The following is a 17,608-nucleotide window of genomic DNA, read 5'->3' on the forward strand; positions in this document are numbered from 1 at the left end:
TCTCAGTTTGAACTGTCCTCATTTCAAGGGCGCATTAGCCACTTGTGGCTTGTGGTTGCTGCGTTGGACCGCATAAGTTTAGAGGGTTAGGTAACGTTTGGAGGTTTGCTTTGTTTTGCATTTGGTAGTCTAAAGTAATAGTGGAGGATCTTTGGCCAAGTAAAACTAATGAAGTAATTGCTTTAGCTGAAACCAGCTCAGGAGTATACAATTTGGGCCATTAAAAACTTGAGTTTAAAAAACAAAACAAAACAAAACAAAAAACCCCACTTGAGTTGCTCCTATGTAGAAGCCTTTCCACATTCAGTGAAAATGAAGCTTTTGTATTCGCTTCATTTTTGAGACCACCAGAATGTTAGTAGGACATTGCCCCAAACTACAGATTCCTAAGGCAATAGTGCCTGAATGTGAGTAGAGCTGTTGTAGTATAAGATGCACTTGCATGAACAAAAACTTTTTCCACGTGCTAGTTTTTATAAGGAATTTTTTGTTTTTCTACTGCTTAAGGAAAAAAGTAACCAGCAAGGAGGAGTTCAGTGGCAACACTAATTGATTAGAGAGCCACTTTTCATTTTCAGTTGAGACCTGTTGCTGATAGGTACGTATGAACGGGATGGACCTTTAAGTGCTGGGTGTATTTTCCATTTGATTTTTCATTCTGTTACTGTAATTGTTTTCAACCACTGCTTCAAGGTTTGAATGGCTCTAATAGCAAAGTAAACATACCTGTATTGATTTACCAGCTAAATATTATTTGAAGAGAGCTCTGTTTTAGTGATATTAGGTTATTTTCATATTCTTGGTTGAAAAAACTATCTAAACAGTAAAGGAAGCTGTTGAAGAGAAAGTAGAATGTCACAGGAATACTCCCGTCACCAGTATCTCATATTCATGGGAAGTTTGTGTTGTAATTATTCTCGGGTTTCCTATGCGTATATAATCTCTTCTTTTGTATTAAACACAAATGGGTTCCTACTATACAGACTATTTTCTAACTTTCCCTTTTTGCTCTCTCACTCACATTCCTGAAACAGAAACATCTCTGGGACCCCAGACCAATGCTTTTGAGAACAGTAAGAGAAAAGGCCAGTGAGGTGGGGACTTCGATGGAGGGAGGGACTGCTGTCCTTCATCGGTTTGTCAGAACTGAGAACTTCCAAGTGCAGTGTAGGGAAAGGAGTAAGAAATAGGAGCTTGACTCTGTTTAGAATTTCACCTCAAACCAGGCTATTCAGCACCTGTTGTGACATTTTATCAGGAAAATTCCCTGACTAGACTTTTAACCCAAATCTGAGCCTCAGTATTACTGAAGTAGTTAAAATGTAAGTACTCATTTATATAGCAGCTCTGCTACCAAGAACTTATGATGTACCAGGAACTATAGGCTATAGGATATGGCAGTGAAGGATACACACTATGCCTATGCCTATGCTGCCAACTACCTATTTGGGGAAGGTGATACAGAATAAAATCCATGATGTGTAGTACATGTTTTAAAGAAGTTCTTGGTGCTATGAAACTATATAAAAAGAAGATTGCCATTGAAATCAGGCCTTGAGGAACCAGATAAACATATTTCAGTCTGGTGATTAACCGTAAAATTTGATAAAATGTGAATTGACAATGCGCATATTAATTTCCTGGTGTTAGGAACTTTTTTTTAGATCTTTGGAATTTGTTAAAATGAAATTTGTAATATTGACAATGAAATTTTTCTTACTAAGAATTTTATTGTTTATCTGTAAAAAAACATTTTCAAAAGTCAGAGAATAACTTTCATTTATAAATTGTCGAAAATTTTTTATGAAATTAATTTTCTGGTTGGTTTTATCCATCAGTGCCTCCCTTCATTGTTCCTCCCTTCTTATTCCCTAAGTAGAGGTTGGAATCACATGCCATAGATTGCCTTTCACAGATTTTTTTTTACTTGCCAGCCTGGTTCCTTAAGATGAGGGGTTGACAGAACTATAGACTATGGCCCACCAGCCACTTGTTTATATAAAGTTTTATTTGAACACAGCTATACCTATTTATTATATATTGCCCATGGCTGCTTTCACATAGTTGAGTAGTTTTGAAAGAAGCTGTAGGGCCTTCAAAGTCTAGAATATTTACCATCTGGCTTTTCCTTTTTCTAAGAAAAAGTTTGCTTATTCCTGTTTAAGAGGATAAACCTAAAACTTGGGTTTTACTGTATTAAAAATTAATATTAAATTTTTAAAAGAAAGCCCTTAAGTAAATGTCTCTTTAATAAAAATCTTTATATGGGATCCTTGGGTGGCTCAGCTGTTGAGCGTCTGTCTTCAGCCCAGGGCCTGATCCTGGAGTCCCGGGATCGAGTCCCACATCAGGCTCCCTACATGGAACCTGCTTCTCCCTCTGCATGTGTCTCTACCTCTCTCTCTGTGTCTCTCATGAATAAATAAATAAAATCTTTTTTAAAAAATCTTTATACAAAATGTTACTAGAGCAAATAAAATACCAATTTAAATTCTATATTATGTGTAGAGACTATTACTCAAAGTTTTGTTTAAACTTAACTAACCTTGGCATTGGAATGAAAAATATGAATCATATTTCAACTTTGTAGGTTTTAAAAAAATTGGAAATAATATAGCCAAGAGTCAGAGTTAATGGAAATAGTAGCTAAGTTTATACCAATTGTTAGGACCCAGCTGAAATGTTTTGACTCTTTAAAGTTGTCGAAGGATGGTAAAGTAGTTGAGCCTATGAGAGACAGCCTTTCTCCTTTGCCTTTGCTTAAGAAAGGAAAAATTGAGCCAGTGAAAAATCGCTAGAAGTAGTAGCAAGAAGCTGCTTCCTGGTCTAATTGGGGTGGTCATAGTGATGAACCTTGAAAGGTCTCAGCTCTATTCACTGACTGGAACTGTTGCTTTGGCATTAGATCCATCCAGATAGTGTGACGACTGGAGATCTACTTCAACTGCTTTGACTTTCTCTTGCTTGTAAAGGGATCCACAGAGCTAGGTAATGGTTCAAAATGAAATGTTGATGTCAAAACAACCATAAACCAAATTTTATTCAAACGGGAAAAGTGAGATTGAGTAGGAATGGCTCACCATGCTTAGGGATCAGGTGAACTTGATGGACCATTTGTTGTCCATTTTGTTTGTGGACATTGTAAATGGGCTGGTCTTCCTCTAATAAAGGCCAGGATATATGTGGAACCCTCAAGGCAGGCAAGGGAGAATTGTGGCTTTTGTTTTTGTTTTTGTTTTCATGTTAATCCATTGGTAGCCCATGCTGTTGAGGTTTTTATGATCTTAGTTCTCTATACAGCAGTTATAGTTGCTGTCAGTCATGTCCTCATGTGTCATGGAGCAATGTGTGTGTTTTTTAGGTTGGATATACCTGAATGACTAAACTTACCTTTGGGAAGTGAAGAAGAAAGAGTCATATATATTTTCTAAGATGGAACTTAGAAGTTTAAGGGGATATAATACAAAAATGAAGTTACTTATATTTGCATAACTGGGCAATTCTAGTTGCGCTGTCTTTATCAGTATAATTCTATCTTTGTAACAGCAGCTCAAAGAACTATCTTATTGGTTGAACAACATTCGTGGGTTTAAGTTGTTTGGTCATATCTACAAATGTAAGAATCCTTATAGAGGACGAAATTTTTGAACTCTGGACCATCCTAGAGAATCCCACCAATGTGAACTCCAATCATGGCAGTCTTATAGTCCTGTATCACTTTGGTTTAGTTTTAAAATTATATCAGTAATAGATGAACATATTCTCAGCAAAAACAACAAAATACAAAAAGGAATAACAGACCCCCTTGACTACTCCCTTACCTGTACTTCCTTCTCTGCCTGAGTATCCCTAGGAGTAATACTTGCCGGAATTTTCTTCACAATTGTACTGTGCCTTTTTAAAGTATTCTAGTAAGGAGGTGAAATAAAGACTTTCTTAGGAGTTTAAATTTGAGGCAAGATGACAGTGAGAAGCTCTTTGTCCTCTCCCACAGTATGCATTTACCCTGAGTTGGGAACATGGGTATATATGTGAGGTAAAATTACTGTTTCCCTATGAATGAAATTTGGATGTAATTAGAATTCATAGATTATTGTACTAAAACTTGTAAAATCTTTTTACTATCAGGAAAATTCTGTTGTCACCTATGCATTATTGACTAAGAAATCTGAAAGTTCAGAGATAGAACACTTATGGCTTGTTTTCCACATTTGATCTACAAATGAGTTTTATTTGGACTGCACAGTGCTTTAAAACATTTTTTCAGTTTGAATGTCTTCATTGGGGATACTTTCTCCACAGGGTCTACTTTACCTATATAGTTTGCTTATTTTGGTACCATGTGGGCTTAAAAGTGATTTTATTTTGGAACTCCTGTTTTGAGAGAAGGAGAGATGCAAAGTTAAGTTGAACTGGTTCTGTTTAGTCCACACATAGCTAAGCCCAAATCCAAAGATTTAGGAGAGTTCCCTGTCATGACAGGTTATCTTATGTCTCTAATATATGTATTTGTGCATCTGTATGATTTTCCTTTGATATTACACAATCTGTAATTAGCATTATTTTTTAAAATGATTGATGTCCTGAGTATCTTCACACATTATATAGCACCAGAATTGCTATGACTTGAAGTATGATGCTTGATTTCTTAGCTGTTGACTTCAAAACAGTTTAATGGATTAAATTTTATCTTTTACCCTCAGTAGTGAGTATGCAGATGTTTGCTTTATTATTCATTGAGCTCTACATTTATGTTATTGATACTCTTATGTGTGTATATCTTTTTAAAAAAAGAAAAAGTTTAAGGAATGGTTTATGTTTCTTTAGTCCCTAAAATAAAGCAACCAATACTTTTTTTTTTTTGCCATATGAAAGAAAATTAACCTCACTTGAAACTCATTATCTCATTATTGACATTAGATGAATAGTGAAAGAGGCTTTGAAAATGTAGAACTGGGAGTCATAGGAAAGAAGAAGAAAGTCCCGAGGAGAGTTATCCACTTTGTTAGTGGTGAAACAATGGAAGAATACAGCACAGATGAAGATGAAGTTGATGGCCCAGAGAAGAAAGATGTTTTGCCTACTGTTGATCCGGTAGGTTGGATGCTTTTGTCAATAGTTTTTTATGAGACTGACACACTGCCTACTGCACTAAGAAGGCACTGGCAATTGTTTTTTAAATTGATTTATTTCTCCTTGAACATTGAATGGAAGGGGTCTTTTGAGGTATAAATCAACAATATTTTGATTATAAAATTATGCATTGATTTTGGTATAAAATACTATTTTTACAAATATGGATGGAAAGATTTCTGGATTTCAGAGTCTAAAATTTCAGTCTAAAATAGCTGAGTGTCAGATTTCTTCGTCCATGTGGCTAGGTTTTTTAAAGCTTTATCTTACTAAACAGAGTGTTTGAATTCTAGTCTCTCTGAATTAAGGACTAGGCTACCATAGTAGATTCCACCTAAAACTCAGAATTTGTCAGTTTTTTATATTGCCTCAAGTTTTGATCAGAAGATAGGAGTGTACAGTTCCTCATGTCCATTATTAGCTAAATTTAAGAATTTGTTATACATGGTAAAACTCTAAAATTATAGGACTAGCTACACATTCTTTTTTTTTTTTTTTTTTTTTTGAGGATTTTATTTATTTATTCACAAGAGACACAGGCAGAGGGAGAAGCAGGTTCCATGCAGGAAGCCTGATGTGGGACTCAGTCCCGGATTCTGGGATCACGCCCTGAGCCTAAGGCAGACACTCAACCCCTGAGCCACCCAGGCGTCCTGACTAGTTCTACATTCTTAAAAAGGAGTGTTGCCCTAAGTAATCTTTTGAGAATTTAGTTGATCAATATTTACTGACTTTCTAATAGGTACTGTTTTAGGCACTGATAATACAGCAATGGGCAACATAAATTTTTGCTCTTATATGCTAGTGGGCAAACAGGCAACATAGGATAATTAACAGACTGAAAAGTGCTATGAGGAAAATAAACCAGGGTACCAGGATAGAGAAAAATTAATTTGTGTTTGATTTTAAAAGGTTATTACGAGTATTTCATCAGATTTGGCTTTTCATAGATTTTGGTTATTAAAAAATATCAGATCCAGAGTCTCTACTATAGAATATATTCAAAGGGCCATGCAGTATACTCTGATGACATTTCCAAATGCATACAGAGTATTACAGAGGTGTTTCATGCACTGGGAGAATTATTGGAATAAGTATTTTTCTTTTAAATTACTTTGTAATGGTTAATTCTTATTTGTATACATTTGTGTCTACCTGTCTGTTTTTAAAATTCATTGTCCCAGTAGTTACTCTCTATTACATGAAAAATGATAACAAAAGCATTTCTAGGTGAGGTGCCTGGTGGCTCAGTTGGGCATCTGACTCTTGGTTTTGGCTTAGGTCATGATGTCAGGGTCATGGGATTGAGCCCTGTGTTGGGCTCCACATTCAGTGCAGAGTCTGCTTGTCCTCTCTCTCTCTGCTGCTCCCCCCACTCACATGCACTCTTTCTCTCTCTCAAATAAATAGTAAATAAATAAGATCTTAAAAAAATAAAGGCATTGTATAGAAAAAAATGCATCCTTACTACTTGACTAAGGATTACTCTTAAAAAAAAAAAAAAACTTGAGATACAGTTCAGATAGCATATACAATTCACTGATTTAAAGTTACAGTGATGTGGCTTTTACTATATTCATAGATGTGCACAACCTTTACCATAGCCAGTTTTAGTACATTTGAATCACCTCAAAAAGAAACTCAGTATCTTTTAGTTATCGTTCCTTATCCTTCATTTCTCTAACTCCTGATAATCACAGTCTATAGATTTCCCTATTATGGACATTTCGTACAATGAAATCCTATAACAAATGATCTTTTGTAAGTGATCACACCTTGGGCCAAAGGTGGTGCTAAACTGCTGAGCCACCCAGACTGCCCATTATTATTTAAATGTTTGGTAGAGGGATCCCTGGGTGGGGATTTGATTTCTTTTTTTTTTTTTCTTTTTAAGATTTTGTTTATTTATTCATGAGAGACACACAGAGAGAGGCAGCGACATAGGGTGGAGGGAGAAGTAGGCTCCTCACAGGGAGCCCCATGCGGGACTCCATCCCTGGAGTGGGATCACACCCTGAGCGGAAGGCAGATGCTCAATCACTGAACCACCCAGGTGCCCCCGTTCTTGATTTCTAATTTCACCTCATGTTGTTGGAGAACATACTTGTATTATTTTTGTCCTTTTAAATCTATTGAAGTTTGAAGTTTGTTTTATGGCCTAGTATGCGGTCTCTCTTGGAAAATGTTCTATTTGTATTTGAAAAAAATGTAGATTCTGTTGTTAGGTCACGTGTTCTATAGATGTCTGTTAGGTCTATTGGTTCATAGGATTTTTCAAGTCTTCTATTTCCTGTTGATCTATCTAGTTGCCCTATTTATTATTTGAAAATGGGGTATCAAAGTCTCCAGCTATTATTGAGTGGTCTATTACCTTCATTTCTGTCAGTTTTTGTTCGGCTGAGCCTCTCCTGAATTTTTCATTTCAGTTATTGCACTTTTCAACTTGAGAATTTCCATTTGGTTCTTTTTAATAATTTTTTTAAATATTTACTTATTTATTTTAGGGGGAGAGGGAGAGCGAGAGAAACAGACTCCTCACTGAGTGTGGAGCCCAACAATGTGGGGCTCGATCTCAGGAACCAAGCTGAAATCAAGAGTCAGAACTTAACTGATTGAGCCACCCAGGCATCCCTCTCCTAATAATTTTTATCTCTTTTGGTATTCTCTGTTCAATGAAACATTGTTATGCCTTCCTTTATTTCTTAATTATGGTTTCCTTAGTTCTTTGAACATACTTATAAAAGTTACTTTGAGGTTTCTTCTGTTAAATCCAACAGCTAGTCACTCATGGGTAGTTTCTGTTGCCTGCTTTTCTTCCTGTGTGTAGAACATACTCCTGTTTCTTTGTCTCTTAATTTTTTTGTGGATTTTAGACACTATATTGCAACTCTGGGTATTACCCTAGCCTTCTTCCCCCCTCCCCCATCTTGTTATTTGCTTTTTTTGTTTAGTGACTGCTGTTATTATTTTAGTATAGTCTGTCTCCTCCCCACCTCCTGTTCTTTGCTACAAACTAGCTATCCTATAGTTTAGCCTGCATCTTCATAGAATCTAAGAACTTCCTCTCAATTACCTTTCATCACAGTCTCCACCGATTTTGAGAGCACCCTTTGGGCTTGGGTTTTTCCAGGTCTGTTGCAAATGAAGTCAGTTCATTTGGGAAGAGATTAGGAGCTGTTTTGTGGCTTACTTTTCCTCCTGGACAAAATCTCTTAGAGATCTGAAGTTAAGAATGGGAACAGTGTTGTGTTCCTGCGCAACAGCCCAACTTTAGGTGCTGAGTACTTGGTGGAGGTGGAGAGCAGTAGCCTTAGATCTTTTTGACTTTTTTCACTGCCTCAGTGTACTGCCCCAGTATCCTCAGTGGCACCATACCCCTGGTAGAGCCTCCATTACATAAATGGAGGCTGACGAAGAAGGAAGCTCCCAACTGTCAACTGCACTCACGTGAAACTTAGTCTCAGTGATAGGTGGCTTGTGGCCAGGATCAGAAATATCTGATTTCACACAGAAATCATTCTGTGTGATTGATGTTCTGTTGTGCAGTATTTGTCTTTCTTTAACTGGCTTGTTTTATTAGAATAATATCCTCAAGGTTCATCTACTTTGTTGCCTACAGTAGAATTCCTTTTTCTAAGACTTAATTTTCCATTATATATATATATGTGTGTGTGTGTGTGTGTGTGTGTGTGTGCGCGCGCCACATTTTCTTCATGCATTCATTCATCAATGGACATTTAGGTTGTTTCTACATCCTGGCTATTGTGAATAATGCTACAGTGAAGATGGAAGAGGAAATAGCTCTTTGAGATCCTAATTTCATTTCTTTTGGGTAAATACCAATATTGTAAATGGTAAAAACAGCAGGATAGAGAAAGTACAACAATGTTGTAAAAACATACGTGTTCAGGAAAAGACTGGGAAAATATACTAAAATGTTAGTGATAATTATATCAAGGTGGTAGAATATGGGTGACTTAGATTTTCCTTCTACTTTGCTCAGTTTTCTAAGTGTTCTACAAAAAAGCAATACTTTTATGGTCTAAAAGTAAGTTATTTAAAAACAAAAAAGATAGCAAGTCTGAATAGTTCTTATTAAGGAAGAGGTGGGTACTTAATTATTCAGGAAGAGATTGATACTTAAATTTTTGGAGGAAAAAAATGAATCAGCTTGAGTTTGCACCATAAACTGGAAGTCTTAAAGACCAAGATCTAGTCCATCTCTCTTATTATTGGAGTGTTGGTAGTAATAGTGATAGTGATGCTAACAGTAGTGGCAAGGTTCCAATGTAGACTCTTGAGTCATCTGTCCTTTTGATTCAGTAAGAACAGTGTCTAAACAAAGAGCCCTATACATGACATTCATTCTGTGTAATTGTGTGCGATAATGATTGTTATTCAGGGATTTTTATCCAGTTACTCAGTTCTGAAGCAGGTTTGATTTGTTAGTAGTCACTGCATGGATATTAGCAATTGTTCTGTCTAGAAACAAACCCAGGAGAATTGGTCCACTGAGAAATATATGCTTTCCTTTAAAAGGCCTGTTTAATCCTTTTATAAGTAATTTCTTGGCCCTGTCATTATCGTGTGTTACAGAAACTGGTTCCATTCCCTATATTACTGCACTGTCCCATTTGCTGTTAAACTATAAGGTAAACATCATCTCAGTAAGATGAGAGTATCTTAAATGGAATCCCTAAAATAACTCTTATCCCCACATAAGATACATACTTCCAGCTCTGAATATAGAAGATATAGTAGGTTTGATTGAAGGAGTCATAAATATACAGTATTTTTTTAGTTGAATGTATTTGTTTTTGGACACTCATTCTTGTGTAAATAGAGATTAAGGAGCTAACTCACTTCTGTCTTTTCAAGAATATGATCACAGAAATTCGCATCCTTTTCATGGGAAGAATTTTATTTTTATTTTTTTTAATTAACTTTTATTGGTGTTCAATTTACCAACATACAGAAAAACACCCAGTGCTCATCCCGTCAAGTGTCCACCTCAGTGCCCGTCACCCATTCCCCTCCAACACCCGCCCTCCTCCCCTTCCACCACCCCTAGTTCATTTCCCCGAGTTAGGAGTCTTTATGTTCTGTCTCCCTTCCTGATATTTCCCAACATTTCTTTTCCCTTCCTTTATATTCCCTTTCACTATTATTCATATTCCCCAAATGAATGAGAACATACACTGTTTGTCCTTCTCCGATTGACTTATTTCACTCAGCATAATACCCTCCAGTTCCATCCACGTTGAAGCAAATGGTGGGTATTTGTCGTTTCTAATTGCTGAGTAATATTCTCATGGGAAGAATTTTATGTGTTACTCCCTTTTCTCTTTAGCCCATCTACCCAGGCTTATAGATAGTCTTGTGTTTGCTGTTTTAATACCCTATAATCATGAACATAATATATAAGCTAAGAAGATTATGTAATTTGATTGTTTTTCTCCTTCCTGAAAACAATATTAAGATAATAATACTATTAATAATAATAATTGTCATTTGACTGATGAAGCATGCTTATATTACTGATTTCATCCACAGAAGCAAACTGTCATCTGTGTGCAAGCTTCACAGAAGTGTTCTATGGGAATTACAGGACCAAGATTAACAGTGGAGTTGTGCATCATAGATTGCCTTCTGCCATTGGTCTTGCTTTACTATATATACACTGAGCTTGTCTTGGGTTATACAGTCTAGGCCCTTCTTAATCCTTAAACAAAGAACTCACCTTGCAACTTATTGGCTACTTATTTTCCCATTATTGAAAGTTCGTTTTATGGGCTCTTACTTAATCCTGCTTACTTTCTCTGAACCTTAATTTCCTTACTACACCATAAGTATATTGTACTGTATGATTTGTTTTTTTCTAAGATCTTATTTATTTGAGACAGGGAGAGAACATGCACAAGTAGAGAATAGGTTTAGAGGGAAAGGGAGAAGCATATTACCCCATGAGCAGGAAGCTTGACTCGGGGCTCGATCCCAGGACCCCAAGACCATGACCTGAGCCAAAGGCAGATGCTTAACCAACTGAGCCACCCAGCACCCCTGTACTATATGATATCTTAAGGTCCCTTTCTATTTACTGCATATTCTGATATTGTGCTTATGAACAATGAAGACAGAAAAGCAAGACCAGAGAAGAGATCCTAGATTGTCAGTTCCCATAAATAATCAAGATTATGACTTACCAACTCCATTTTAATGGTGGCTGCTTTCCTTGGTTATTCCTGTGGAATAAGGTGGTGGTAGTTATGTGGGCAAATATAAAATTTATTTATGGAATTTTTTATATCGAGTTCTTACATTCTTATTTGGGTTGTAGTATATAGTATTATCTATGGAATATTCTATGTGCCAGCCAAATATTTGAACTACTTCATTCTGGCCTAAGTACATAGAATGAGTTTAGGTATGAATATTCCTAACCTGACTTCTCGTTGCAGACAAAACTTACCTGGGGCCCCTACTTATGGTTTTATATGCTTCGAGCTGCCACATCAACCCTTTCAGGTATGACTTTTCTGTTTGAATATTGCATGACTATTATAATATACTCTAAGAACAGGAACTTTGCCAAATGGAATGTTTCCAAAGTGAAGGAGAAACAATAAGGAGTTAGTCACTCTGTTCTCTAGCATTGGAAGATGTTAATCTAACTTTAAAACATTCTTCAGCTTCAAGTTGTGGGGTTTTTTTTAAGAACTTAGAAATGGCTTTATTAATTTATTTTATATTAATTTTTATGTTTTTGAACCTTTTCTTTTTTTTTTTTTTTTTTTACATTTTTATTTATTTATTCATAGAGACACACACACAGACAGAATCAGAGACACAGGCAGAGGGAGAAGCAGGCTCCATGCAGAGAGCCTGACATGGGACTCAATCCATGGTCTCCAGGATCACGCCCTTGGCTGCAGGTGGTGGTAAACCGCTGCGCCACTGGGGCTGCCCCTAATTTTTATGTTTTTGAACCTTTTCTATTAGCTATTTTGCTAGGTGGTTTCCCTACTGATACTGTCCTTTTTCTGTTTGACTATTTATTCTAGAGCCTGTAGTTATGTAATTCATTTATATTTTAATTTTATTAATATTTCATATCTTAAGTTGATCTGTAACTAAGTCATATTTGAAGGAAATGAATTATCAACTTACGACTTACTCATGCTAACTTTAAATATAGGTTTTAAATTATAAGGCTTTCCTCTGCTTCCAATTTTAATTACCTGATAGCTTCTATCATTTTCTGCTCTTTAGTAGAGGTAATTTTGAATAATAATTCATTCAAAACACATTTACCAAGCACTCAATATTACTAGATAGTGTGGTGTAATGAAGAGAACATGAGCTTTACATTCAGACCTGGATTATCTTTGTGGATCTGCTTTGTCAGCCTCTCTGAATGAATCTAACCTTTCACAGTGCCTGGCATGTGGCCAGCACTCAGTGAATGTTATAGTACAAGCCATTCCTTCCCTATAGCCCATTGATGACCTCTAAGAGTATATGTTTTTCTTGAAAAAAATAGGTATGTAATAGATAATTATAATACATGGTGATACATGTATAATTAGAGGTATGAACAGAGTATTGTTAAGGAACCCAGAAGGAGCCACTAGTGCCTCTTGAGGATATCAAGGAAAATATACAGAAGAGATGTATTGAATGTTCATAATCTCTCTGAGGGCAGGGACTGCAACTTTTCTGTTCTTGCAGTGCCTTGCACATAGAAAGTGTTCAAGAAATGTTTATGGAATTGTATAAGGCATTTAACTTTTGTATCTTTAGTGTGTGACTTTCTTGGAGAGAAGATTGCATCTGTTTTGGGCATTAGCACCCCAAAATACCAATATGCCATTGATGAGTATTACCGGATGAAGAAGGAGGTATGTCTCCTTTTTACATTTTTTTATTCAGTTAGGTTTACTGGGGACTTCGTGGGTTGTGTAATGAGCATATATGTATATACATGCTCTCTAGCTGCCCAAAAGAGAGCTCCCTTAGGGTAGGCATTTCATTCTAGAGTTATTTATTTATCAAGTTAGATGTTTTAATTTATATATTTATTTTTTAACACTGAAACTTCCCTAGGATCTTTGTGTGAAACTAAGCTAGATTTCATTGTGCTAGGTGTTATGGAAGGTGCTGTATATATGTTATCTTATTTAAATCTTCATACATCTCTCTTTGAATTATTCCAATTTTCAGATGAGGAAATAGGGACAGTCTCTACTTAGAACACGTAGACTAGATATATGAGAAGGGGAGGGTTTGATGCACAGAGAATTATGAGTACTAGAAATGTGTAAGAGGGCCAGGTGGTAAGGCACAAATTGGTGAGGCAATTTTGTCTGCAAATGTAGTGAGGGCTTAGGGTGGGGGTGAAATGAATTTAGCCTTAAAGAGTGAGAAAAGCTTAGCTCTTAAGGGCATAGGCTGAAGAACCAAAAGGTCTGAATTCAAATTTTGACTCTACCACTTCTAATTTTGTAATCATTGGGCAAGATACTTAACCTTCATCTTTATAATGAGGAAAAGTGTGGCATCCATTTTCAGGGTTGCTCTAAGGATTAAATGAGTTGATATATAAAATGCTTAGAAAGTACCCAATGTATATTGGTGAACATGAAATAAATATTAGCATCTCTTATTATTCTCCTTCAAGCAAATGTAGCTAAAACTTCATTTAGCTACATTAGCTAAAATGTAGAGGCTTGAGGTTAAGTTGCATATTTGGAAAAGTGGCAGGAGTGGTACTTTGTCACTGGAGTGGAGTGCAACCGGGGAGAGGCTGATGTGAATCTGGAAAAGGCAGCTGACTTTGTATTTGTTATATGGTTTCAAAAATGTTTTATGAGCAAATGAGTGTTTTTAACACTACCAGCCTTGTTTAGAGCCTCATTACCTCATTTGGACTATTGTAACAGGCTCCTAAATGTCTTTCTTGTTTTCTCTCAAGCAAGCTCTAAATTAATCTTCTTGACAGGTTACTTAACTCTCTAACTACTCAGACTGCATCGACCAATACAATTGCCATTTCCTCCATGAATTTAGTAGTTCTGGAACTAGAAATTTTTTTTTTTTAATTTTTTTTTTTAATTTTTTATTTATTTATGATAGTCACAGAGAGAGAGAGAGAGGCAGAGACACAGGCGGAGGGAGAAGCAGGCTCCATGCACTGGGAGCCAGATGTGGGATTCGATCCCGGGTCTCCAGGATCGCGCCCTGGGCCAAAGGCAGGCGCCAAACCGCTGCGCCACCCAGGGATCCCTGGAACTAGAAATTTTTAAAAAATATTTTTATTTATTTATTCATGAGAGAGAGAAAGAGAGAGAGAGAGGCAGAGACATAGGCAGAGGGAGAAGCAGGCTCCTTGCAGGGAGCCTGATGCGGGACTCGATCCCAGACCCTTGGATCACACCCTGAGTTGAAGGCAGACACTCAACCTCTGAGTCACCCAGGCTTCCCTGGAACTAGAAATTATTTATTCTAAGTCTCTAGTACTTATTCCTTTCTGTCTTAATATTCTTTTTTAGGTGTTATAACTTCCCTCCTAGGTTGTAAACTCGAGGGCAGTGACTGCCTTACCTATATACTAGCTGCTTAGGGGAACATTAACTGTATCAGTTAGTGAATAGACCACCCTATTCCACTGAATAGGCTGATACTCTATAATTGAAGTGATATAGTATTTAGCTATTTTTTATTTAGATTAGAATTAATCTGAAAAGCTACAGCCTTTGTCAAAGTTAATTCAGGACCCATCTAAGTAGTACTGTACCATGCTTTAAAAATAACTTTCTGGGGATCCCTGGGTGGCGCAGCGGTTTAGCGCCTGCCTTTGGCCCAGGGTGCCATCCTGGAGATCCGGGATCGAGTCCCACATCGGGCTCCCGGTGCATGAGCCTGCTTCTCCCTCTGTCTATGTCTCTGCCTCTCTCTCTCTCTCTCTCTGTGACTATCATAAGTAAATAAAAAAAATTTTTTTTAAAATAAAAATAACTTTCCTTAATATGTCATAGTTTCCATTTCAGTTTGGGAACAGGGTGGGGATGTATGTCTTGTCTTAATTAGACCAAACTGAATTGGACGTGACACTAATGTTTTAGTTTAGAAAAAAAGGCACAAGCAGTTGAAGTGGGGAACAGATACTGTTCCTTTTGGGCATTTATATTTCAACTATTCTTGATTATTTTAGGAAGAAGAAGAAGAAGAGGAAAACAGGATGCCTGAGGAAGCAGAAAGACAATATAAGCAGAATAAACTGCAGGCTGATCCCATTGTCCAGACAGATCAACCAGAAACAATGGTATCCAGTTCATTTGTGAATCTCAATTTTGAAATGGAGGGAGACTGTGAAGTAATTATGGAAAGCAAACAAAACCCAGTCTCTGTCCCACCATAGAATGACTATCAAACTTCAAATTCTAGGGTTTTTATAATACCAGGAACTTTCACATTCTTTATTCAGTGGGACTTAATACAGTTATTTATATTTTAAATTATTAAGTTATCTGGAAAGGGAAAAATGTTTCTTCATTCTTAGGCTCTATCTAGCAAAAGCCAGATCTGAAATTTGATTATTCGTACTATGCTTTTACTGTGTGTCAAATTAGTGCTTTGGTTTTAGAATGTTCTTTAAAAAAACTAAGGACATTGTAGAGCCCTAATTGCCAAAAATAAGAGTTAAATTATCAAGCTTGTCTGTTGTGTTTGTAAGAAAAAAATAGTTAAATTACTGATTAAGACTAATTGGAGCTGATTTTCCTAGTCTCAGATTAAAATGAGGATTTCCCCCCCTAGATTTCTCATGTTGTCTTACATTTATATATCTAACCATTAATTTCATACTAAGGATGGTTCACTGAGTGTATAATAAAAGGAGCAAGATAAAAGCACTTTGATTTTTCTTTCCTTGAGAATATTTCATGAAAAGGTAATTGAGTTTATAATACCAATTCTAAGATGGGTTTCCTTTCTTTTGGGGGGGGGTTCCATTTTTTAATGCAGGTTTCTTACACTTTTTTTTCCAGCAGTTATTCAAATTAACTAGCTTTGAACATGTTAAAAACACTAGTTATAGGATGTATTTATTAATGTATTTGTATTCAAGTGGTAACACCTAGTGATTATCCACATGGCATCCTGATTTTATCACTCAGTGGACCCTGAACGCTTCTTGTGGGTCAGCAGTTGGGAGGGAAGTGGGTGGGGTGAGGGACAGATGAAAATTTGACCCTTCAGGGGCATACTGTTGAATACTGTACAAGGTCCAGGGTAGCATAGTGAAGTTTCCAGTCATTCTCTTCTTTGAAGTAGCAGCAGTAAAGTGGACAGTTTACTTAACCCAGGTTTGGCCTCTAGAGCCCACTGTGCTATGAGCAAAGCTTACAAAAGTATAATATGAAACTAACTTTGAAAATATTCCTAAATATATGCTTATAATCTTGAGAGATCTGTATGGCTTATGACTTTGATTTATAACTAAATGTTGGGTAAGGAAGAATGTATGAAATATTTCAGAAATGCTGCTCTTAAAAGCCTAATCACAGATTTAGAGCTTTCAGAGATTAAAGGTTGTTCTAAACAACATTAAGCTGTCAGTCTTAAATATTTTTATATAAAATATGGCTTCAAAGAAACTTATAGGTACAGTGGACCTATTATGAAATCTATTGTCAGTGAACATGAACATCTGGCTAAGTTCTTCAACTGAAATCTGAAGGATTTAGGAAACATAATTTTTCATTTGCAATCTTCAGTTACATGGATTTGTGGTACAGTAGTTCATGTATGGTATGTGATGGTAATTTTTTGGTCATGGCTATAAACTCTTTAGTACTTTTAAGGGATTAATCTTCAGATTATGTAATTAATGTCACCATAAATTATAGTTTACCAGTAGCTCTAAAACATGCTAACCTGACCTCTTCCCTCTAATTTGTTTTTAACTTGAGCTAGGACTTCCAACTCAGATATTTATTGGGTTATCCAGTGAAGGCATGCATATCTAAAGATCTGAATCCTTTCTCCCTAGATCTGAAAGTTTACCTAGAAACTTTTCTGATTATAGTAGAAGGAAGATTATGAAAATTTTGTTTCTTAAATTTCACTTTCTTTAATTGTCCAACAGTGGCCAGTTTGTAATGTTTATATAGTTATTCACTGTGCCTTAAATTTTTATACTTTATTTATGCAAATTATAAAATTTCCCAGAAATGAATTAAATGGTTTTGTCTTATTTTTAAGCCTCTTTTACTTTTCCTTCCTTTTCGACCCTTTTTGTAATTACTATTCCCTCTGGATCACTGTTCATATTTTACCCTCTTCTAATCTTTCTTCTCATAAAAAAAATGAAACAGAAGAGTATAATTGAGAACCTTTACACTGAATTAAAACATTCTCTAACAAAATTCCTTAACAAACTGGAGTTGAGTCTTATAAAATGTAACCATAAAAAAAA

The 17,608-nt window shown here is 36.1% G+C and overlaps 1 protein-coding gene across 2 annotated transcripts in view; it reads left to right on the plus strand.

Annotated features, from left to right (window-relative positions):
- LOC112935337 (signal recognition particle subunit SRP54) overlaps nucleotides 1-17,388 on the plus strand; it is a 64,688-nt gene extending 47,300 nt beyond the window's left edge. Inside the window, exons 3-6 of one of the 2 annotated variants that reach the window (XM_026019040.2) lie at nucleotides 4,921-5,094; nucleotides 11,592-11,658; nucleotides 12,934-13,031; nucleotides 15,344-17,388. In XM_026019040.2, coding sequence (XP_025874825.1) covers nucleotides 4,921-5,094; nucleotides 11,592-11,658; nucleotides 12,934-13,031; nucleotides 15,344-15,550 — 546 coding nt within the window. In that variant the 3' untranslated portion in view covers nucleotides 15,551-17,388. The remainder of the gene's footprint in view (nucleotides 1-4,920; nucleotides 5,095-11,591; nucleotides 11,659-12,933; nucleotides 13,032-15,343) is intronic. The other variant, XM_072761417.1, reaches the window with a different exon arrangement.
- The last annotated feature ends 220 nt before the right edge of the window (nucleotides 17,389-17,608 follow it).

The sequence above is a fragment of the Vulpes vulpes genome, chromosome 6 (assembly GCF_048418805.1).
Source record: "Vulpes vulpes isolate BD-2025 chromosome 6, VulVul3, whole genome shotgun sequence".
In the NCBI taxonomy this organism is placed as follows: domain Eukaryota; kingdom Metazoa; phylum Chordata; class Mammalia; order Carnivora; family Canidae; genus Vulpes; species Vulpes vulpes.